This window comes from Diorhabda carinulata, chromosome 5, assembly GCF_026250575.1.
Source record: "Diorhabda carinulata isolate Delta chromosome 5, icDioCari1.1, whole genome shotgun sequence".
Classification (NCBI taxonomy): Eukaryota; Metazoa; Arthropoda; class Insecta; order Coleoptera; family Chrysomelidae; genus Diorhabda; species Diorhabda carinulata.
The window spans coordinates 10,911,764-10,936,429 of NC_079464.1; the positions used below are offsets into that span (position 1 = coordinate 10,911,764).

The window sequence follows — 24,666 nt, forward strand, 5'->3', positions numbered from 1 at the left end:
TTCTTTTCGATTGTACCCACTTTCACCACCTTGTTTTGTATCTTGGTTTCAGGGATGGGAGTCCCTCTTGGGATGTTATTTATTTACTAGTTTGTCAATTCTGTAAGGTAATGTGACTCTATTTATCATTAATCAGACATGTTAGTAACAATGAGTTAAGCAATTATATCAAAGTAACCTACTATATATAAATTGATATTTGCTTTTCTAACGTCTACCTTTCCTCCAGATCCTACTCTGATACAGTTTGGTAAAAACGGCTATCTTTCAATTTTCATTGCTGAAAATCTCCTGTACTTGAGAATGTTGCTTACCCCAATTTTGCATGTTATTTTCGTAAGGGAAACAGTTGAGAATTAAATTCGGCTACTACTAAGACGTATATCCAAATTGTCGTTGCAAAATCAACTCCTTGTTTACAAAGTCGCCTTCAAGCCAATTGTCCACTTATAAAGGACAGCAGTCAAATCTCACCTTGATTATCGAGAGGTTTCAATCTAAGTATTACGCACAATCACCGAGGTTCTCCAAGTGAATTCTGTCAAAGAAGAAATAAGTGCTTACAGTAAAGGCTACTTAAACAGACTTAACAACCATCCGAGCTATGACTTGACAACAGTGAACAAACACAAAGATTAAAAAGAACTGAACCATTGGATTTGCCGTATCGTTTTTAAGTGTATATTTATATATGTTAAGTTATATTAGTTCCTACATATAATACAAATTATCAAAGAAAACAGCGAGGAATTATGTCGCTGGGCATACTCATAGGAGTACTGCATAACAAACAACCAACTTGTTCATAGTAGTAATTAAAGTATATATGTATATTTGCAATGTAGGTACTGATTGCATGTTGAAATAAGCAGGAGGTCTCTAACCTATAAGATATAAATGATTTTAAATACCCATACCAACGTAGTACAGTCGAAAGAAAATCATAAAAAATAATTATTGTTTACCATATTATCAACTTCCCATAGGTACATCCTGCACCATTTTATGAAGATTTGGTAGTAATAAAGTCTTTCCATAAGTAGTAGATTTTGCAAGAAAGCCTATTACGATATTTCAGTCGGTAGCTACCTGTATCATACGGAATATCGTAGGTAACTAATAGCATGGAAAAGTGGAATACAAATCTGAAAGCATTCAAGAGTTGTAGAATTTTAAAAACAGTAAGTAGAGCAACTAATCCCATTTCAACTTGAAAGATGACTATTAGAAATAATCTTTTTAGAGAGAGACGAACCAAAACCATAAACTTAGTCCAAAGCTCAATTCTTGCAATAGTTACCATCGCTTTAAATACTGAGTATTTTTGGCCCAATAAAAATTTCATATTTTTTTTCTAAATACTTTTGTAGCTTGTACAGAACCATAATAGAAGTGTAAGAGTGTCCAGTAAATTTTAAATATTACTTTTGCATATTTATGCATTTATTAGTAAATTATAAAATATTAAAATCTATTAGATAAACATTTATTATCCCAATATGGTTAAAAAATCGAGTACATAAATAAAAGTTTCTCCATTGTATGCAGATATCTACACGCTTACTCTATATATAGATAGGAATATTTTATTGAAACGAATTTGTAGATTTCCAAGTTAGTGCCGAGAGAGAAGACTTTTGAATGCTGAAAAGATGAAAGGGGTCCAGCCTCAACAGTACCCAGTTTGGAAGAAATCCCGCATTTTTTTGAGTTGACATGTTACAAGGATTTCGCATCGTGATTCGCGTCCCTTTGTGAATTCTCGCCGAATAAACATGCATTCGATATCGCTTTGTTTCAATCATAACACGAATACAGGGTAAATCTTTAAGCTATTCAACAAAAATTCTATCAAAACTAAATATTCAATACATTGCGAGCAGAACTGGAGAATTATTCAATTATATATTGTCCAACTATTAAACTGTAGTGGGCTGTAAGGAAGAGTCTTTGTATAAACAAGTCATACATTTAACAATTTTCTTATTTTCAAATGCATCTAACACTTTATTGTTGAATACATTTTTAACAGTTTCACATCCTTTATATTTATTCCATGATTATGACTGACAGCACGCTCGGCAATATTTAGTTTTGATCAAGATAGTTATTGTCACAATCATTACAATTATTTGGAAATACCATTATTTTCCAAATCTAGTACTTTATGCTTGGAATACTCAATAATTATTTCAATGTATTGTTGTATCTACAACCTAATTTCAAATCTGCAAAATTTGCAATTTTCTCATCATAACAGTTAAGTAATGCTACATCCTCAATAGACGTTCTTTCTTTAATGTATCTTTTAAGTTAAGTGGACAATTAAACAAACGATATACCAGGAAATTTAGACTGATCATTTTATGTTGAATACAGTGAAAATAATTAACCGGAATGTAACTACATGCAGCGGTGTTCCTCTTAAAACATCAAATTCCTACCTATTTGTATTTTCAATTACTACGGTTTCTAAAAACGGTAATTATCCATTCTCTTGCGTTCATAAGTAAATATCACAGATAGATATTTTGAGTTAAATTCTATGTAAAGTCTGCCCCATATACAATTTCATTGAATGCAATATTCAAGTGTTTTTTCACACATGTGATCATTTTACTGAATGATCCTGCTTCGATCAAAGTTTTCAACTCTTTAGAAATAATCCATTTTGTCAATTTTGAAAATCCTGTTTACTTTGTCGGCTTTTAAATCGAAACAATTCTTCAAACTTTTCACAAAATACAAATCCTTTTTCTTTAGGAATACATGCTTATTCTTAATAGTAACATTTAACGAGATCTGACTTCTGAACAACTTTCAGAGGAAAGTTTTGGCATCATTAGGAAAATACCGAACGAAAATTTTAATGAATTTCTAAATTTTCGCAGGTTTAAAGAAGGAACATTGCTTATATTTAGAAGCAGAAAAAGAAATGGAATAGAATATTATATCCAAATGGTTATCAAAGTATTTTCTGTGTCAAAACTTAGATAGGAGAATATAATAATTAAAGATGAGGAAATTTTAATCTTACTTGATGTAAATTCCGTATTTCTTAGCATGCCAATCCCATAAAACTTATGGTATCTTGGACTTAACTCTAATGATATTGTAGCTGATATAACAGCAGAATAACTTTGATTAACTAAAATCTAAATGAATCCAAACTATTACCAATACAAAAAGGAATTTTATAAACATGAAAGAACAGCTATATGAGCCAATAATTTCAGTATTCTACCAGAGTAGGATACCAATGTAGAAAATTTCCGTTTAGAACTCAATTAAAAATGTATCTGTTTATAATTTACTCAAGAATAAGACCATTATCATCATAGGTTGATCATTTTTATTATATACAACATAAAATGGTCTTCATTTCCTGGTATATAGTTCCATTTCATCCTTCATAATGAATTATAGAATACGGAAAGGATTTCTATTGACGATGTACCTATGGCTGTACTTAGCGGATATGAAAAAAAATTGTAGATAAGTTAGTTAACCGTTATGGTTTAATCTCTTTTTGAAGTTACCTTTTACCAAAATCTAAACGAAAAGCAGGAAAGATTTGCTCTGATACCTTTCAATCCCGTCAAACTAACAGGGTAGGTTCCAAAATGTATAAATCCAACAATATATTGAAACAATTTTTGGATAATGAGTTAAAGTATTTGATGTGAAGAGGTTAAAAAATTGGGTATGTTTTGCCGAGAAACTGTTACAAAATGTATTCAACAATAAACTATCAGATACATTTGTTAGCATTGAGATTATTAAATATAAGAATAACTTGAAAAGGATTCTTTCCTAACCATCTAGTATACTTAAATACATAGTTAAATTATACTTGTAAAATGTTCAAGTACAAAGCTAATCTCATTCTTTTCTTTAAAATTGACGTATCAACAACATAACACTTCAAGAATTAAGAAATCTTTACACCAACAGAAAGTTGGATTATAAAAGTTCCTACTGTATTAAAAATTCACTTCCATTAATTACAAAGTTATTTCTGGTTTTCTAATAATAATACACTAGTGTGAATTCATAATTTTATCTTTTATTTCTACGGCAACGGGAAGTAGCTGTTACAGTGTTGATATGGAAATAATAAATATCTTTACTGAATAAAAAAACTTCACTATGTAACTATCTATTTTGTTACTGTAAGAAGGGCAATATTTTTCTTGGATGTATCACGTATTAATCAGGAAGTTTAAAAACATCTGATATGCAAAATCAGTTTTGACCAAAAAAAAAACACTTCTTAAATGAAAAGGAAGTAGAAGAGATAAGTATGTTCGATCCATTGAAATTTTCAATTTTTTTATATCACTATTCTATCATCAAAAAATATTCTGAAAATAAATATACCATGCCAAATTCAGATATAAAATTATAGAAAGTCTTTATTATAAAAATTTCCTCAGTTCACCCTCTACGGACATATAAAAACTACAAAATGATGAGTAAAAAAAACTTTAGTCTCCTAGAAAAAATCAGTCTAAGCATATTTGAAAATATCAAATCCTATCTGTACATATGTTAGGGATAACAGAAATAAAAAAACATATTATAAAAATAGATTAGTTCCCTGGAATCAAAAACCCTAAAAAAGATACATTATTATACAGGATGTTTCAAAACTTATGCATGCGATTAAAAATGAAAAAGCGATTAATATCAAAGAAGACCAGAGTAATAAGCAAAATTGATGAACCTATTTTTTCAAGTCCAGATATATGTGTATGAATAATTCATGTCTCAATATAAGTAAATGGATACATATTATTTTTTGATATTATGCATTGAGTAATATATTTATATGTATAGGTTATCAATACCTAATGATATTTTCATAAATCGTACAGTTATGCCAAAAAACATATTGATCCAATATAAAAAACGTATTATTATTCACATAATTTCCCTCTAATATCAAAAAGCAGTTTTATAGTCGATGGAAAGCTTGATGCAATCTTTAAATCCAATTGATGTCTATAAAATTAGTGACATCAGGTTAAACTTCATATAAAGTAACCAAAAATCTTCACCGTAGGCGTGGTAATGAACTAAATGTGTGGAAAAAGATGCGATGCAATAGCTGTGTGGCTATCTATTACATTGCAAGAATCTTAGTCATATTCTAAAATATGTCGCAAATTGTCCTAGATCAGTTGTCTAGTGCTAATTTTTTGGACGAACCGAAAAAAATCAGCTTCATGTTCTGAATTTTATCTAAGCAGTTCAGTTTCCAGTATATAAATAAGAAAGAATAATGCGGAATTCCGCAACTGACCAGTTTTTATAAATAATACTACTCTATTTCAATAAAACCTTATTATTTTTAAAACTATGTCAAACATATCATTTCCAGAATGAGAGAGGTCCATTGACATACTTTAGAAATATGAAAATAAAAATAATTAATGGTAATAATTCCTATGAATTTTAAGCGTAAGTATATTCATCAAACAATATTTTCTTAGTTTATTTGTCTCTTTAGATTATTAATATTATAGTGGTTAGATTATTTATACGATTTCTATTCGTATGGTGAATTTATTTAAACATACACTTCACTACACTACAAGTAACTCATGATAATTCACTTATCACTAACAATCAACTACCTTAAATAATTTATTTCAATTCTTCGATTACCTAACCTAACGTAACCTGATCTAACCCCCAGCAGCTACGCTACCATCATGGTTTCGCTTCTTACAGGTAGAACAGTATCTTCCTGTACAGCTGCCAACACCGTGTTACTCTCAAATGGATGAAGGAATACTTCTTCAGAACCCACTTTAATGGTTCTGTTTCCAAAGTCCAATTGGAAACCATGAAGATTCATTACGTCCATCTCCAAAATCATATCTTCTTCAATATCAGCTACGATAACTTCATGTGTGTGAACTTTTCTCCACCAATGGCCATTTGGATTTGTGTTTCTCGCAGAGTATATTTCTACCCATTCACTTCTCCATCCAGGTATACAATGTCATTGCAACATCTAAAAGAAGCTAGCAGTATGACAGGGTGTCCTGTACATGCCGTAGCTCTCCACAATTCCAGCATCGAATCTTCCTTGGCTTCTTTATAACCATACCTTTTACCAAATTGACGATTCGATCAACTTGCTCTCGTTACCCTCTTCATGTATAATTCTGACCTTGTGATATGCTGTTATCGTAGCTGCTTCATATACAAGAGCAGCAGTCAGGGCACCAACTAAAGTTTTTGGATTGGTTAATCTAAACGTCCTCTGTATATCATGGTCACGAAGGTCATCAATGAATTCCAGGATGCGCAAGCATTCTATCATGTTCTCGGGTCCTGATGGATCAGCGAATCGGACAAGTCGGGCAACGTCTGGAGTACATCTAAGGCCTCTCCTCGCAGTACAATGGTTATGTTATCTGACAAATTATTCATTTCAACGGCTGCCTTGAACTGTTTAACGTAATTAGTCCAAGTCGTCGTACCGCCAAACGCTTGGGCCTTCACTCGTATGAAACTGTCGATCTCTTCTGTGTTGAGTTGTGCTTGTATATTGCATGGTTTTATATGTTCTATCTTCTTTTCTTTTGCTGGAATGTCTTGAATTTGCAACGTTTTCTCTAACTCTTTGATTTTCTCATCCATTTTTGTCATTTTATTCTCTATCTTTATCTGATTTTAGAGATGACATTTTGTTTTCCACGTCAGCGATAATGTCGGTTTTCCGTGATAGTCTTTTCGTCAATATTGGGCAAAATATCATTTTTCATAGTTGAAAAATCGTCCTTTATGTTCGAAACTTTTTCATCCATATTGACAGGAATATCGTTTTTCAATGTCAAAATTGACGAGATCAAGGTGGAGGACTCGTATCGAATAGATAAGTTTCTGGATCAAATCTGTCACTTACCAGTGCCACTTTGAGTCTTATTACTAACTCACTCTTCTTACCGGACGATTATAACTTGCGATTTTCCAGTTAGGCTCTCAGTTCCGTCACTTTCAGGTCACATCTGACACTAATGTAATGTTTTTCTTATTTATTTATATGATTTCTATTCGAGGGGTGAGGTAATAAACGTTTTTAATTGATTTGAACACTATACACTACACTAAACAAACTTATAATAATTCACTTATTACTAGCATTTAACTAACTTCAATAATTTATTTAAATTCTTCTTGTTCTTGTGAAACAATGTAAATAAACCGCTTGCTATAATAAAAACTATATATAAAATGAAACATCAAGGATGCTACGCCCTGCCGGATTTTAGAATTCCGCTAAATCCAGGCAGGATCGGTTCCAGGGCGGAGACGTGTTCGTAACAATATTATATTGGATTTGTAATTTTTCATTGTAGTTAAAGTTATGTCTTCACATACAAATCGTTGTTTAGTTAGGAGAAAAATATTGTATGACTTACATGAATTATAAACAGTAAAAAATTATAACTTATGTTTTTGAAGCCTATTCATTAATCACCCTTTAAAAGTGAAAAATTGTTCCATTGAAATGTGTTTCTGTTATACTGGTGTTGGAAGAACAAATATTTTTTAAGTAACAAAAGCATGGATCAATCGACGAATTTGGAAATACGTCTGGAAATCCAGCACAAATTTTTCTAGACGATTCTTTGAAAAATGGTATTTATAGAAAACTAAGCATATTTTTGACGAATATGATCCGAATAACAATTTTTATTGCGGTAGGATAAGATAATGCTAGTAGAAAATAATAAAATTATTTGATGGAAATATTTGTGGTATTCTTCTGGTATTTGAATCGAATAAATGAAAGATTATCATGGTTTGAAAATATTCTAAATGGAATAAATGTTTTTTGTGGTCGTTTTCATACAAACAATCAAAAACGCCAAAAGATAAGATGACATCTAAAACTGACTTCATTAAAGCAGTAGTGTAGTAAAGTCTAGCATATAAATATTCGACAGCTGAGGATAGGAAACAATAATAATTTTTAATCCAAAATAGAGCGAGAAAAGGACTTATGTGCCACAATATTACGCTTCGTTCAGATATTAACCGACCACTAATTCAATATTCTACTGAGCTTCTGGGATATAATAAAGCTAGAACCGTCCAAGAAAAAGGTAACGATGACAAACCAGATAAGTAAAGTGATTGCGAATTTACTTTAAAATAAAATGTGAGTTTTTTTAGAAGCATAATATCAATTTTTTTTATCATGAGCTGCCACTGGATTATAATAAATCAAAGCAGTATTGACAAATACGATAAGTACAATATTTCCATAATTTTCTGATATGATGCCTTGAAGTATCTATAAATGGATAAAACGTAAGCAAATGTTTTATAAAAGGAAAAGAGAAAATACATACTGCAATAGTGCAGGTAATCAATAATTTCTTCAAGACAGAGAAAAAAATATGAAGACTTTTTTAATATACAACCGGTAACGATGATTTCATAAAATGATTAAAGTTATCCTGTTAATTTTATATACACCTATTTTTTACCAGCCGTGCTTCAACACAAACTTATCTGAACCATATGGTATTCATTATAAAACGATATTAAACAGAATTTTTGATATTTATTATATAAGGGGAAGCCACACGCAATCTGTTACCAACATCAGTCACATTTGTTAACGTTATTAATGTTTACAAACAAGATTTAAAAGTTTTTTAGACATTAATTAAGGTTTACAGGATGGTACTATGGTGAAAACAAAATAAATCTTTAATTTTATAGGACAAAGATAATATTCAAGTCTGGTTGCATTATTAAAATAATAATATAAGTTCAAATAGTGTCTATACTCCGTGGCCCACTTTGAATATATGTATTCGTGCTTTAGTTTAGCTGAAATCATTAGAAGAATTGTATTTTTTCACATGAGAAGACTGACCCATTATCAAGTATTCATTCAAATTTGTTTAGTTTTTCGTAAAATAGTACTGGAATTCTGCCAATAATCTGACGATTTGTGTCCAGCTGTGCACATGAGTGGCTGTAGAATGATGCTTCATTTTACTCCTGTCAGGAAATGATTGCTTTATATGCAACATAAATATTATTGCCAAATCTAATCGCTCTGGTGTAACACCTCAAGAAATTAGAATCAATGAGTTCGAAAATATATAAACTGATTATCTACTTCGTAAAACCGGTCCGCGGGAAGTTATTTGCTAATAAAACTAATCAATATAATCAACCAAAAAATTTCACTCACTTTTTGAAAAAGTCAGTATGAATGTCAAGAGAATCCATAAATTTCAACACGGTAACTTTAGTGACCACCGTTTTAATTTAAGAAAATTTGTAAATTTCAAAACCTTCGTTCTTCTAGGGGAAAAATCATGTTCTATAAGATGAAATAATTTCAAATATAAGCTGAGTCAATTATTTAATTAACTTCGCATGAACAATTGACTTTGCAATTATAAAATTAGTGTAAACAGTGGACAGCAGGCGCCGACAAATGGGTGTGTTAGATCGTAACAACCAACTTAATGAGAAAGGTCATCATAAATTACAATTCCACATTCCAACTGAGATCTTGTTAGGTAATAGATTTCAAAGAGGTATGATCTACCCACGATTTGGTCGACTGTATTAAGAAATTTGTCGTATATATTTCGATAAAATGTGATATACGTGGTTTGTAAAGCGTAATAACACAATGAGAATAAATTAATAAAAGTCTAGGAGTTACACATTTCAAAAGCTCAAATATTCAATTCAGAATTGGAGGCCTATGAATTAAACATATATCAGACATAATTCCCTAACTATATATTGGAATAATATATAATCTCAATGATTTATTGCGTATATCCGTATTAGACTGTATCCTGAGGTCCAAAATTAGAAAATTCTAATGTTTGGTCCATACAGCTCCAGTGCACGTAAGAAACTGAATAGTGAACAAACCAATGTTCCATTTAAGACCGACCCTGATTTCAAAAACGATCGTTTCATCAACACTGACTAACGATGTCGCAATATTTTTGGCACAAAATTTAGGAGTTTAAAAATAGGTTGTAATAATACGATATCAAAATAGCTTTGTAAACAACAATTTTTTTATTTTGTTGACATTGGTTTAACAACTCCATTTTTATGCCAGTTGCATTAGAATGTCTTAAAGGTGGGAATAAGAAAGAGCATTCTGCCTGAACCTCTCAAATAGTGGAAAACCAATAATTTTTACCCAAAGTTGTAAGATGGGAGAAAGTTTTATTTTAATATTGTAATCAAGACCAAAATAGATTTTTTTTGAAAAAGACACCAAATATAGTAAGAAACAAATGGAAAGTGGATTTAGTACAGTATAATAAGTGAGAAAAATGTGATTGAGCATTTTAAATGAAAGTTTTAAAGTAATCAAGTATGTACATTAATTGCTAACAATAAAATATGCCGCGAGTTGTGAATGGCACATAAAAAAAAGACATTGTCAGATCAAGTTTTGGAATTTATTAAATTCATTTTTAATATTGCGTCCACCATCTCATCAAATAATACGCCTGTTTATCGATATAAAAATTTTCTAACACACACAAATAGTGTTATAAAAAATTTGTTTCTAATATTGCTTTTAAATGGTGATATCTTTGAGTGTATTTGTACTTAAAATTGACTAAATAAATAGTTTCATATTTCATTTTGTTCCTCATTCGCTAATCGATTAAAGCGGCTTCACTTTGTTATCGAAGATCCATTCTTGTAGTGCCCATATTGGGATGGAAGGGAATGAAAGATTAAAATACAAAACCGCTGTTTTGTTGAAACTGAAGCGGTCAAGATACTTGTCAGATCTTGACGACAAATTTATTTATTGATGTATCTTTTTATAGGAAATAATTTCTTATCGCGATATCGTTTATGCTTATACAGTTTGACGTCTTTCATGTTTACCTATGAATATTCATTTGAACAAAAAAGTGGAAAATATGTGAGAAAACGACTAGGATACATCCTCATAATAAAAATTTAGTGTTCTTTCTTTTGTTTACTGATCAAACAAATGCAATGATTCGAGACATAATCAATGATAGTTACGCTACAACATAGAACGCTATACAACAACGCTATAGAAAAGTAAATTTTGGAGTCTGAAGAATAATATTCGTACATCAGAATACATGATGATGAGTTCCTGGCCCAACAAAGAAAACAAAATAATTTTTAAAAAATATATTTATTTTTCAACGTATTCTCCTTTTAGCTCCCCACACTTTCCCCCTGATGTTCAATAAGTTCGATACTCTTTTTATAATAAGAATCGACAAGCTCCTAAAACAACCATTCACTGCCGACATCACCTCTTCATTGTTGGAGAATTTTTGAACATCTACCACTTTTTCAAGTCTGAGAACATGAAATAATCTGAGGGGGCTAAATCTGGCGAATGGGGTGCTCGAGGTAGCATTTCAAACTTTAATTCATTAATTTTAGCCATTGCAATAACGCATGTGTGAGCTGGTTCATTGTCTTGATGAAACAATACTTTCTTCTTAGCCAAATGCAGCCGTTTTTGATTGATTTTTTTAGCTCAAACGTTGCAATAAGTTCGCATAATTCGCATAGTTAATGAAAATTATCGTACGCGTATCCCAAAAAATGGACGCCATAGCCCTGATTGCAGTTGGAACGGTCTTGTCTCACCCAGAGTCAAATCTAGTTTAACTTTCATATTGGTTGAGCTAACGTCTTTCAAATAAAAGTATTGTATCGCATAATAATAAGAAATAATACTGTTTTGATAACAAAAGAAATTATAATCTTTGGTTATACCTCAACATATAACAAGTAAAGAAAGGAGCAAATATACAAAATAATTCGAATGCGTTTATGTTAAAATTCGAATCTTCAAACTTTTATTATAAAATTTCGAAATTCAACTTATATTACTCAATTTCTAACTTTTCAGTCTCTATGACTTTATAAGTTTAGGCTAATTTTTCAATTTAAGCTTGAATATGTTCTGGGTTTTATGCTTTTCTTAAATATCTCCAAATTTTTTCAATTTTTGGAGCTTCCATTTTTTTCCAAAATCTCGTTTTAGCTATTTTGTGTTGAAAATTGGACACTTTTTTACTCGAACACTATAAATACATTATAATCGAGTTTGCTCCAAATTGAATGTAATATATTTGTATTTGTTATTCATTTGGTCAACCCCGTGAATTTTAAAAGACGTTATCTGTGGCAAAATAACTAGCAATTGCAAAGGAATTTACAGTGGTCTCAGGAACCACGAAGAAACCTTTGCTCCATTTTTATCAACAAATACATTTATCCTCGAAATATCGACAATACAGTTGCAAAGAGGATCCGATATTTAACAAAGTATTTTTTTCTGAAGAGTTGACCCTACTGAAAAGAATTAATAAGCAAAATTCTCGTTCTAAATGTGCACTCACTATTCCGTTAAACTAAACATTTAGAAGAGCATAATAGAATAATTAGACCATAGGAGCTATTAACTTGAAAGAGTTACATAAATTTGTTACAGAATTTTTTTATGCCTAAATTTTTCCTAATAAGTACAAGATTATTTTTATATTCGCACAGAAAAACAAGTAGACGTAGCATATTGTGTATAACACAATGATACAAATTAATACATTTCAAGGAAAATTGTAGATAATTACTGTGAGTAAGCAATTAAAAATCAATATTTTCAACGTTCAACAATCAAAAGGTCTTATATTGCGAAATGACAAATTGAAAAAGTTACATTCGTCTCTAGGATAGATAGAAAATTGAAAAATATTTGGGGATTACTCGGTAAAAAATTTTCGTAGCGCCATCCGAATTTAAGTTTAATGACGTTGAAGAAAAAAAATATACACGTTCTTTACGATTTTGCCGCAATTACTGGCAAAATTGTATTGAAATTTCATACGAATATGTTTTGGAAGCTGATACATCTAATGAATTTGGTTTTATGTCTCACTCTCATAGACGGCGCTAGTTACACGGTTCGTACCAAGTAGTATTGAACATAATTATTTCAATATTAGATTTATTAAGCAAAATTTCAAGTGAACTTAAATATCATTTTATTTTACATCAAGAAGGTACTCTTGATAAAACTCGATACTGTGTATCATTTTCGGAATATTTTGCTTTGAAAATTATGAAGTAATATCCGATGCGATTGTCAAGTATTGATAAAGTTATTATTATTATTATTATTATTACTATTATTATTATTACTATTACTATTAATTAGTAAGCATTATGTGAATTGAAAATTTTTTGTCGCGTAAAATATTTAAAAAAAAAATGGGACTGAGAGCTTTCGTTTCTTGTAACGTTTCACAAAAATCCAGTCTAATCAGTATAGGATCTTGTTTTTCAAAGTTAAATAAGTATGGGCACTAAGCTATTGGAGGCCTCAATATGTTAGTATGAAATAATGTTATTTGTTAAATTAGATATTATTAATCAAACTGTACTAAAATTTTGAATATATTATCAACCTTAGGCGAGTATTGCCGTAAAGAACGGGTATATTTTTTTCTTCAACGCCATTAACCTTAAATTCGGATGGCGTTACGAAAATTTTTTACTGTGTAAACCTCAAATATTTTTCAGTTTTCTATCTATCCTTTTCTTAAAACACCCTATAGAGTGTATAAAAAGTGAAATATGGAAGTTTGATATATATAAAGGTTCTCTAAAGCTTTATGGAAAATTCCAATATGAACGTATTTAGTAAATTTCAGCAATCACGGATTGCTGGTACGGATGGTGGTATTTTTGTATTAGAAACAACTACAAGATCAAATATCGAAAATGTTTATTATTAAAACCAAAAGCTACGGAACTCTGGAGGAAGTGGTCGTATTGGTAAATCGCGCTTAAAACAAGAATAAGTGGAAACGAAAGAAAGCTCTGTTGCCTGATGCCTGTATATTTACTCAGAATCACCCTCTAATCATGTTTACTAACATGTACCGATTTATTAGTATCATATAAAAAAGTGTCTATCTCAAAGTATAATCCTATTTGAGCACTGATATTTTACATGCCTATGTTTCACTTACTTGTTCTGTCGAAGGGTATCTGTTCACATACATCATCACCTTCAGATCTACATTTGTAGACAGTACCACCTCTTCTAACAACATTCGCGTCTTGAAAGATTGATTGTCCCTCTGGGGCTCCTACTAATATCCTGTAACAAAATTCATATATGAATGAATGTGACATATTTTCATTCACTTAGACTCAGTATTAATTTTTGATATGAATAGATCCCTCGTATTTAGAATAAGAAGACATTCTTTAAAATGGAAACGAGGCAAAAACATCCTACATACAATGTAAGATATATTTTTTTAGTTATTAGATCTCAATAAATATAACCTAACAGATGTTTACTTACTGTACACGTATTTTATGAAGCAAATTGTATATATTATAAATCTACCAGAGTAATAACAATGGAAAGAAACCTCTGTTCTTAGAAACAATATGTATTGCTTAAGATGATCATTTTAATAATAAAACAACTTAAATAGATAATCTAAGTGTAATCTATGCATATTCTTTAGATTATTAAAAAAAAACAATTTTAAAATATTTCGTAACAAATTTTAAACTGACATATCTCAGTTTGAAGAAACAATTGCAACAACAATAAATATATCACAATCAATAATTTTGTTCGATATGAGTTTGTAAATTGTTTTTGTAACTTATATGCATATAATTTTATTATTTTATAAAATATTACTGCTATCAAGCACCAAACTGTACTCTTCTTAATATATATTCCGAACTTTCGAACACTGTTTATCAATTTTCCAAGTTATGGAATATGGTAAAGTGAAAAACTTTGCAGGCAGGTTCATTCTTGTCAGGGTTACATTAGCCAAACATCATGTTGAGTCTTAATCAATGATTGAAAACAGAAAAATACCATTTATTTAAGAGCATTTGGAACAATACTACGTTAGGCATAAGCAAAGTTGTAAGAAAATGATGAGACGATGTTACGAGAATAATGGATTTTTCCTGAAACAACTCTTTTGGGATGAAGATATATTTTATTGGAATGGAATAGTTAATTAGTACAATTATTGTTTCTGGAATTAGGAAAACTCGCACTGGGTATGTGAAGCTTATACACATAGTCCCCATAAAATGAATGTACAGGCATTAACATCAGAATACCAAAGTATTTTGAGAAAAACCTGAACGTTACTCAGACATTTTTAAGATTAGTTTGCTCTAGTTTCTACACACATAATAGATTTCGTGGATTTGGTTGCAGGTAATGTGTTCATTATCAACAAATACTTCTAAGATAAAATCAAATCAAGTGCTTTTGCGTTTTTAAAGTTGAACAAAAATAATTTAATAAAATTTGATGAATGGGCATACATTTTGTATTATTGTATAACAAAAATTGTCCTGTTTCAGGAATAACTCGATACGTATAAAACTACATTAAACATTACTTTAGAACCTTACTATATATACTATAGGATGGCCACCTATATGTATTAATGTTTGAACTACAGATCATTATAATAAAATTTAAATATCTCCTAAAAGTAATATTAGAAAAATTAACAATGTACAAAGTGTGAGACCTTTACGACCGTAACAGTGTAACAATAACAACATCAGTTCATTATTGTAGTTGGAAATCTGTGAAAACAAGTCATAAAACATGACAAATTGACCATAGAGGGAAGAGCGAATCAAGTAATCATTTCAAAATAGTGTGTGGGCCATCAAAGAATAATATATTCAGACCTACACAGGTAAAAGGAAAGTTTAAGAAAAACAAAAGTTATTAATTGAACAATCTAGCTCTTGACATAGTGAAATAAAAATAACTACATTTGAAAAACAAGGAGATTATCGTATTCATATATTTCACACAAATTAGCTTTCGAAGGAACACCGATAACAACAAATTTTAATTTTACGAAAATATATTAATATATACACTAAAATTAACTCAAAAGCCTTGATAACAACAATCTATAGTATTTTTGAGTAGTTATTTGAAACAGAAAAATATTTATATTCACCAAACAACAACTCTATCTTATTTATGAGTACTTTAATTATATTCAATATTTAATGGTCATAATATGAAAGTTTTATCAAATCGTCCATTTAAATGTATATAAATCCTATAAAATTCTCTTTTTTGTATTTGGTTTTGTTCGCTCAAATTGCACTCTTTTGACCCTGTATTTTTGTGGGTGGAGAGCTCATATTTTACCCTATTTAATTACAGCTTAAAACATTTGCAGCTTGGACTATTGTTCTCCATTTTTCTCTGTCCTGTATCTGTTTGTTCTAGTCACGTACTCCCAGATTTTTCATATCTTTTTTGGTCTACCAGCCAATCTTTTCTCGTTCGGTCTCCATTCTGTGATTTCCTTGTACCCTGTCGTTTTTCCATTCTTTCAATGTGTACGTGCCATTGTATTCTTTTAGCTGTAATTGTATTTACTATATCCTCATTTTTTAATGTATGCTTAATTTCATAGTTCATAAGTCCTCTATAGTCATTATTTGCAACTTTCACTGGTCCATGAATTTTTCACTTCACTACTAGAAGATATCATTAAATGAGAGCTGCCAACTGTACCTTCAGATTTAAAAAATAAAAATGTTAGAATAAACCAACTTATATGTATAGTACTTTATCTAACGCTCTTCACAGGTAAACAAATATTACGTTTCTGAAAATAGATTAAAACCTTCTATATACTAGTTACTACTATATTGTAAATAAAATAAGTTCTATGATCATGAAAATGCGAAAATCTCTTGCAGCTATGGAACCTTGTCCCACTGACTACTAATTCAACATAACAATAAGGTATACTACACGCCGAAGTGAGCTGATTTATTAGGTATATGGGAAGAGGAAAAGGTGTGTCTATTAATATAACCCTAACTGCAATATGTTGATAAGTGATGATATCAATATTAAAATTCATGGCAGTCTTCTTTAATAAACATTAAAATAATACTCTTATAGACATGGACTGACGAGGCAATGTAATTTTCGAAAGTAGGTCACTAATGAGGTCACTTAATTTATTCTCTTCAAGAAATAGTAAATTAGAATTGTTTACTTTATAGGTATGGAAATAACGAGAACAAATAAAAAGAATTAATTAGTGGTACCAGCATTTACAGATTAGATTCAATTAAGACCATTTGCCGGATGAAGAGTACAAATGATATTTCCAATTTTAAGAAATATTTACGTTCATTGTATTCTTATGTTTCAAAGTTCAAAACCTATTTGTACCATATACCGCATGTCCCTCAATATTTTCAAAGTATGACTCCCGGTAAAAAATACATTTTTTATAAGTTTTTCAAAAACAAATGCTGTGATACCACATCATTCCACCGTGCTGTAATGATAATAGGGGCTATTTATTTTGCCTAAATTCATAAAGCAATAATATGTACTCAGTGTTCAGATCGCTTAGATCGCTATGCAAAAAAGGAATCAACATAAATTGTCGAAATTCATTATTGCTATTTGGAGCTGTTTCAATAACTGTGGTGTAGTTATAATAATAAATTAATAATATAGTGAAGGCACAGAAATAATAAATAATTCAGATTGAAACAGGAATAGGTATAATTTTAATATAAAGAGTAATGAAAAAGAATAATGAAAAAGAATAATATAGGTATAAAATATGTTCAAAACAAGGTTTAGTCGCATCTGATCCTGAAATACGGTTAATTTTTATTGTTGAAATGTCACTAGAAGATAATGATAAACCTTTTTTGGAAAAAAAAACATATGAAGAGATGAAAGTACATTTTCTAGTAATGTTATTTTTAATCTTAATGATTGTCCATATTAGTCGAAGCAAAATCAATTAATGCTAGAAACCAATTTTCAAATAATATAATATTTTTTATGGTTTGTTATTTGATTGGGAATTGCAGAAACTTTCAATTGATTAATGTGCGTAATTCCTAATTATCTTCCAATATTTTTAGGTATACATACGAGTTTATAATGTTCACATTATATGACCATATTTTTAGTCCCTGATGATAAATAGTTATTTGAAACATAGGAATATATACGAAAAAGGTATACTTTAATATTTTTTGCCACAGTCCCACAACAATTTCATACATAATATTTCTCAACTAGATTATGAACGTTATTGATATGGACTGTGGCAATCAAAAACGAAAGTGTCCTTTTTAATATATATTCCAAACTTTCGAATAACTATGTATTCATCATCAGGGACCGAAATTGTGGTCAAAATATAATGCAAAAATTTAAACATTGTCTATAAATGAAGATGAATACAATAATTGGAAGTGAATATATTTTCCATGGAAATTTTAATTCATTTGGTTCAAAAACCAACCTTCAAAATTAAATATGAATATTGAATATGGAATTTGTTGATTTCATTGCTATTGATATATTTTTTTGGAATGGAAATCCTTCCAATAGAACGTTATGTTAGCTGAAGTGGTTATGGATAATGTTGAATTTTAAAAAAATTGGTTTTTTCACATTATGAAGGATATGCATTTTTTGAGCAATATATATTGTTTCTAAGAACATGTTTATTGTAGTTATTTTCAGTTGTGAAAACTTTGATGGCTTTATAATCCATAGACTGACCTTGAACACGTGCTCGGCAAACAAGCTTCTGTCAATGTATAATTGGATGTCACTTTTAAGAAAAGTTATTCGATTGGTGAGTGACCCTTTACTTTGATCAATATATTTCATATCATAATTTAATCATAATTTAATCAAGGAATATATATATATATATATATATATATATATATATATATATATATATATATATATATATATATATATAGCTGATACAAACTAAAAAAACATAAAAATAACTAAATGAAGATATAAATAAAATAAAAATTCAATATACAGAAGAAAACCTCAAAATTATAAGTAATAGTAATAGGTACTATTAGTATATAAGTCGTCGAATATGAGTCCATAGCAAAAAGTAAACAATATGCATTTATAAAATTATATATACGAGGATGTATTGATATCTAGTTAGCCTAGACCAGTTCCATACAAAAACTAAATATTGTATTAGCATAGCAACGGACAATAACTTATTAGAAGTGTCAGTGTAAAGTTTGACGTTAAAAAAGTAAAGCAAAGTTACGCAATAAATTAACCTAACCATTCTGTTTTTCTGGAGTATGACTCTGTTTCAAGAATTTTCTAATTTTTATAATTGGATATATGTTTTTTGATATTTTTATCAGTTTTTAAAACCAATTTTTCACTAGAACAAACCTGATATCAAGACAATTTATCATACAAAGTATTTCTAACAAATAAGAAGTTAAAAAAATTTATTTATATACGAGAATATATTGATATCTAGTTAGCCTAGATCAGTTTCATACATAAACAAAATATTGCGTTACCATATCAACGATCAATAACTTATTAGAAGTGTTAGTGTAAAGTTTGACGTCAAAAAAGTAAACCAGAGTAAAGCAATAAATTAAAAAAAAAGATATCCCTCGAAATTGTGGAAATCGAATAATTGAAGTATCGAGCCATCATCAAGTACCTGTATTTCGAAGAGTTAAAAAGTAAGCAGATTTACGAAGATATGCTTAATACTTTTGGTGATCAATGTTCTTCGTATGCGACCGTGAAAAATTGGACTGCAAGCTTCAAAAGTGGTAAATTTTCCATTGAAGATGATGACCGATCGGGAAGGCGGCCAGTTTCTATGTCAGGTTCATGATGCAGTTCGATGCAGTTCATGACATGATTTTATCAGACCGGCGAATTGGGTTAAAAGGATATCTGAAGCACTGAATATTTCATACGAACCCGTTCATCATATAGTTCACGTCAATTTGGACATAAGAAAAATTGCTGCAAAGTGGATCCCCAAATGTTTGAATGTTGACCAAAAGCGTGTAAGAGTAGACGCATCGCGTTCGATTTGTGCTCGATTTGAAAATGATGTAGACTTCTTAAGCCGAATTGTTACTATGGATGAGACTTGGGTACATTTCTACGATCCAGAAACAAACCAACAATCGATGGAATGGCGACAATTCGGTTCTCCAAGACCTAAGAAGTTTCGTGTCCAAAAATCTGTTGGAAAAGTTCTTGCTTCAGATTCTTGGGATTGCCATGGAATAATTGATTGATTTTTTGGATAAGGGTAGAACAATAACTGGAGATTAGTATTCGACATTACTGACCACTCTACGGGAAAAAATATTTGGCCAGATTTGGCTCCGTTCGACTATCATCTCTATCCTCAACTGAAAAAAAGTTTAAAAGTCCGTAAATTTTCTTCCAACGAGGAGGTAATAAAATCTGTGTGTAGGTCTGGCTTGCAGAGCAAGAAGAAACATTTTTTTTAAAGGTCTAGACTAGTCTAGAGACTTTGCAGGTTCGCTGTAATAAACGTATCCAATTAAAAGGAGAATATGTTGAGTAATAAAATATTTTGATAGAGGAAATTGGTTTGGTTCTATAGTAGGCTATTAATTTTTCCAACTATCAAAGTATTTTAATAAATATGATATCAGAATGTCATAAAGGACATAATACTTTATGCAAATCTAAAACACCAAAAATCAAAAGAAGTAATATTATATATCAAGTGCTTTGTACTAATTGTGACACTGTCTACATAGGGCAGACCTCTCAATATTGAGAAAATAGACTAATAGGTAATCAATACGATAAAAAAAAAATAAAAAATTTAAAGCTCTATTTTGGAAATTTTAAAAAAACTACAAATTATTAAATTGATTAAGTACTGCTACATATTTGAGGTGTAGGGACTGAGAAAAATTTTTTAATTAAAAGTCTTTTGATAATGCTTCCATTCCGAAGCGAAACGTAGAGGTGAGATAACAATTTAATAAAAAATTAACATCAAGAAGTTTTAAAAATAATTCTTAAGGCGGAGTCTTTGCTGATTAGTTAGAACAAAAACCAATATATTGGAGCTTACAGCAAATTTTTGTAATTTATCATTCTTAGACCTTTTATTTGGTTTTATTGATAAATTATTTTGATTTGACTTTTTCATAAGTTGTTATATCTTGAAATAAGAAGCAAATTTCAATCAAATTATTCATGGTTGCATTCAAATTTATATAATGGAATAATAATTTTCTCTTGAATTGTTTAGGAATTCTTTATAATTGATTACTGTTTTGTTTATATATATATATAAACCAGTTTTAATTTTTTTTTGTATTTTGATACGTTTCAAGAATTTTTTATTTTTATAATTGAAAGGATTTTTTTATATGTCAAGGTTTGTTAATGCAATTTCTTTATTATATCGATGACTTTTCAATCTTCTTTTCAAATGTTGAGATGTCTGTCCTATGTAAACATTAATTTTTCAATGCAATTATTTCAATCAATCAAAAACGAATCATGAGTCTACGTCAGTACACAAAATATAATGTTTCTTTCTAGACTATTCATCCTCCTCGTAACAATTTCATTGGATAAATGCGACACATTATCTTATTAATCTCAGCTAGAAATATGGTTGTTGTTTTTATTATGTTAAATGAAGCATTAGGTCACCTTTTACATCAATCTATATACATAAAAGAAAGTTGAGTTAGTTACACTATTCATAATTCAAGAACGGTTGTACCGATACGGCTGAAAATTGGTGAGGAGGTAGCTTAGAGCCAGAAGACGGAGATAGGATAAATTGGAATAACAAAACGCAAATGACAGCTATGTAATGGACGTACTGATGCGGAGACCGTCACTGGTAACGATGGTTATCCGCTGTATCGGCGTCGATCACCAGATGACAACGGTCGAACTGTCACAACAAAAGTAAAAAGAATGGATTTCGTTGTCGACAACAGTTGGATTGTTCCATATTCGCCACTTATTTCTAAAACGTTCAAGACACATTGCAACGTTGAGTACTGCAATTGAGTAAAGTCTATAAAATATATTTGCAAATATGTCACGAAAGGCAGCGATATGGCGGTTTTTGGATTGTAATCCTCAAATATTGAATGAATTGAATTGATGAAATTTCACGCTATCAAGTTGGTCGTTATGTGAACTGTAATGAAGCGATTTGGCGTATATTCGCATTCCCTATTCACGAACGTCATCCTACTGTAGTGCATTCGGCGGTGCATCTGGAGAATGGTCAACGAGTATATTTTACGGCTTCGAATCCTATGCAACGTGCTTAAACACCTCCAGCAACTACATTGACCAGTTTCTTTGCGATCTGCCAAAGCGATCCGTTTGCACGAACTTTGCTTTACTCCGAGATGCCACGTTATTATACCTGGAATGCTTCATCGAAGAATTTTCAAAGACTGCTCTTGGTGGTATGTATACAGTTCATCCAAAGAATGATTAATGTTTCTATTTGCGGTTGTTACTGGTAAATGTGCGTAGGCCAACGTCATTTGAGACACTACGGACTGTTAATGGTGTAATATTCCCAACATATCGTACTGCATGTGAAGAACTGAACTTATTAGAAAACGATACCCATTGGGATACTACAATCGCTGAAGCCATTATCTCTGCATCTCCAAGTCAGATACGCACAGTATTCGCTATCATAATTTCGACATGCTTTCCATCAAACCCATGTAACCTATGGCACAAATACAAGGATAATATGTCAGAAGATATTTTACATCAAATTCGTTGCCAAGAGATAGATAATCATACTGAATTTACTATCATGTATTAATTGATCGAGGTATAGAAATACGAGTTACGGAGCCCGCTTCAGCTTTACATAAAAAACTCACAAGTCGGGGCAGTTAGATCAGATGTAAACAATTAATAGTCTGAATATCAATATTTCTTTGAAAACAGATCTCGAGATCACGGAAGCGTTTGAAACATTCACATAAACAATCCTAGATATTTCCGAACAGAAATTAAGTCTACAAAACAGCTGAAATTTTAGTTATAATCTTTCAACGCACGCGCAAATATGTTTCCCTTCCTCGGCATGAGGAAAATTTCAAAGTACTGAAGATAATAACAAATGGATAACAAATATTCCATGGTATGTGCCCAATACATCATTGTAAGACATCTAAAGTTCTCTTGGATAGAGAATAAATTTGAGTGACCATTGAAAAGTCCATTAAAATACTTCAGTCTCACCCCAAGTAACTGTCCAAAAACCTAGTGTGTGAACCTATTATCCGACGTAAAAAGATTTACCCCGTACAACATCGCCGACAGATTTTCACATATTTTATTAAGTACTGTTCACTTTATGTTCACTATTAGATTTCACCATATTTAATTTGAATTGACTGTACGTGTAAATTATGTAATGCTCTCTATGATTACTTTTAACTGTTAATTAAATTTAATAATTTCGATATTTATTTCTAATATATTTAACATACATGTTTTGTCATAATGGGTCCCTAGTAATTGCTGCAACTGGATATATATTTGGGAAATATAAAAAGATCGCACACAATGCAAAATAAAAAATAACATAAAAACTAAAAATAGAATGGTATACAAAGCCAACTTGGTCTTCAAGATATTCAAACTTCATAATTAATACAATTCTCAGTCAATTAATGTAAGTAATTTTATATATAAATTGTTAAATAGTTTTGTCAAAATACGGTGTGTAATAACCAAATTCGATAGTAAATAAATGAGGGCGTGTTGGAAAACATTAGGATACGTCGATTTGTACTTTTAAATGCGCATTGTTTTCAAAAAAAAAAAGAAGTGTCATGCGACAGAGGCCAATACCAACTTTCATTATTTTGTTCTCCATTGTGAATTGAAGTTTTTTTCGAATTTTTAACTTTTGTTTTCTGTTAAAATACAGTCATCTACATAACAAGAAGAGGATGGAATGTTTATATTAGGCTTAAGACATTTTCCTCTAGATCTTCTATTACTAATTGTGCCATAACACTTAATATAGATACCCCCATAGTAGAATCATCAATTTGATTTATATATTTTATTCTCGAATGGAAAGTATATTGTTAGTTCTGAAGCTTTGATAAATTTGTTAGGAGGTATGTGAGATATATCCACTTCAATTTTGTATTATTTTTTTATCAACATTTCTTTAGAATTGTACTAGAAATACTTTTATATAAAGAAACTACATCTATCGAAATCTCAGAACCTTTTATAAGTATAATTAATATTAGAAAAGTATAACAATAATGTATCAAATACGAGGAAAGTTGTGTAAAAAATATTATATATAAAATCCTAAAAGTGATAAATCGCAAGTAGTATTTTTAAGAACTTTCTATCTGTTATTATCATTAGATCTAAGTAAGCTCAACAAATTTTGTATTTCAATTTCGAATCCTCTTATATGTTGTTTCGACAGATGAGACATGTGGTTAGACCCTCTTTTGGTTTAATCGAACATCCAGATTTGGTGACATTGATACTTATCTCGACTCCGTTGATGCCTCTTTAATTCCACTTAATTCTATTTATGAGTGTAAAGACCAGTCTGTGATAGTAATGCATTTAAATCTGGAGTTATTTCTCACGTACTTCTATTTTTAAAAAGATTAAAGCAAAAAATTAACATAAACAGGGGATCTCACACACCTGCTTTATAATCATGTTAACACTTTTTGAATAGA

At 30.2% G+C, this 24,666-nt stretch overlaps 1 protein-coding gene across 2 annotated transcripts in view; it reads right to left on the bottom strand.

The window, feature by feature from the left end:
• The window catches only part of LOC130894004 (integrin alpha-PS2), a 187,836-nt gene that overhangs the window by 105,430 nt on the left and 57,740 nt on the right, over nt 1–24,666 (bottom strand). For both annotated transcript variants that reach the window (XM_057800485.1, XM_057800484.1), the window contains exon 2: nt 14,058–14,188. In XM_057800485.1, the coding sequence (XP_057656468.1) occupies nt 14,058–14,188 (131 nt within the window). The remainder of the gene's footprint in view (nt 1–14,057; nt 14,189–24,666) is intronic.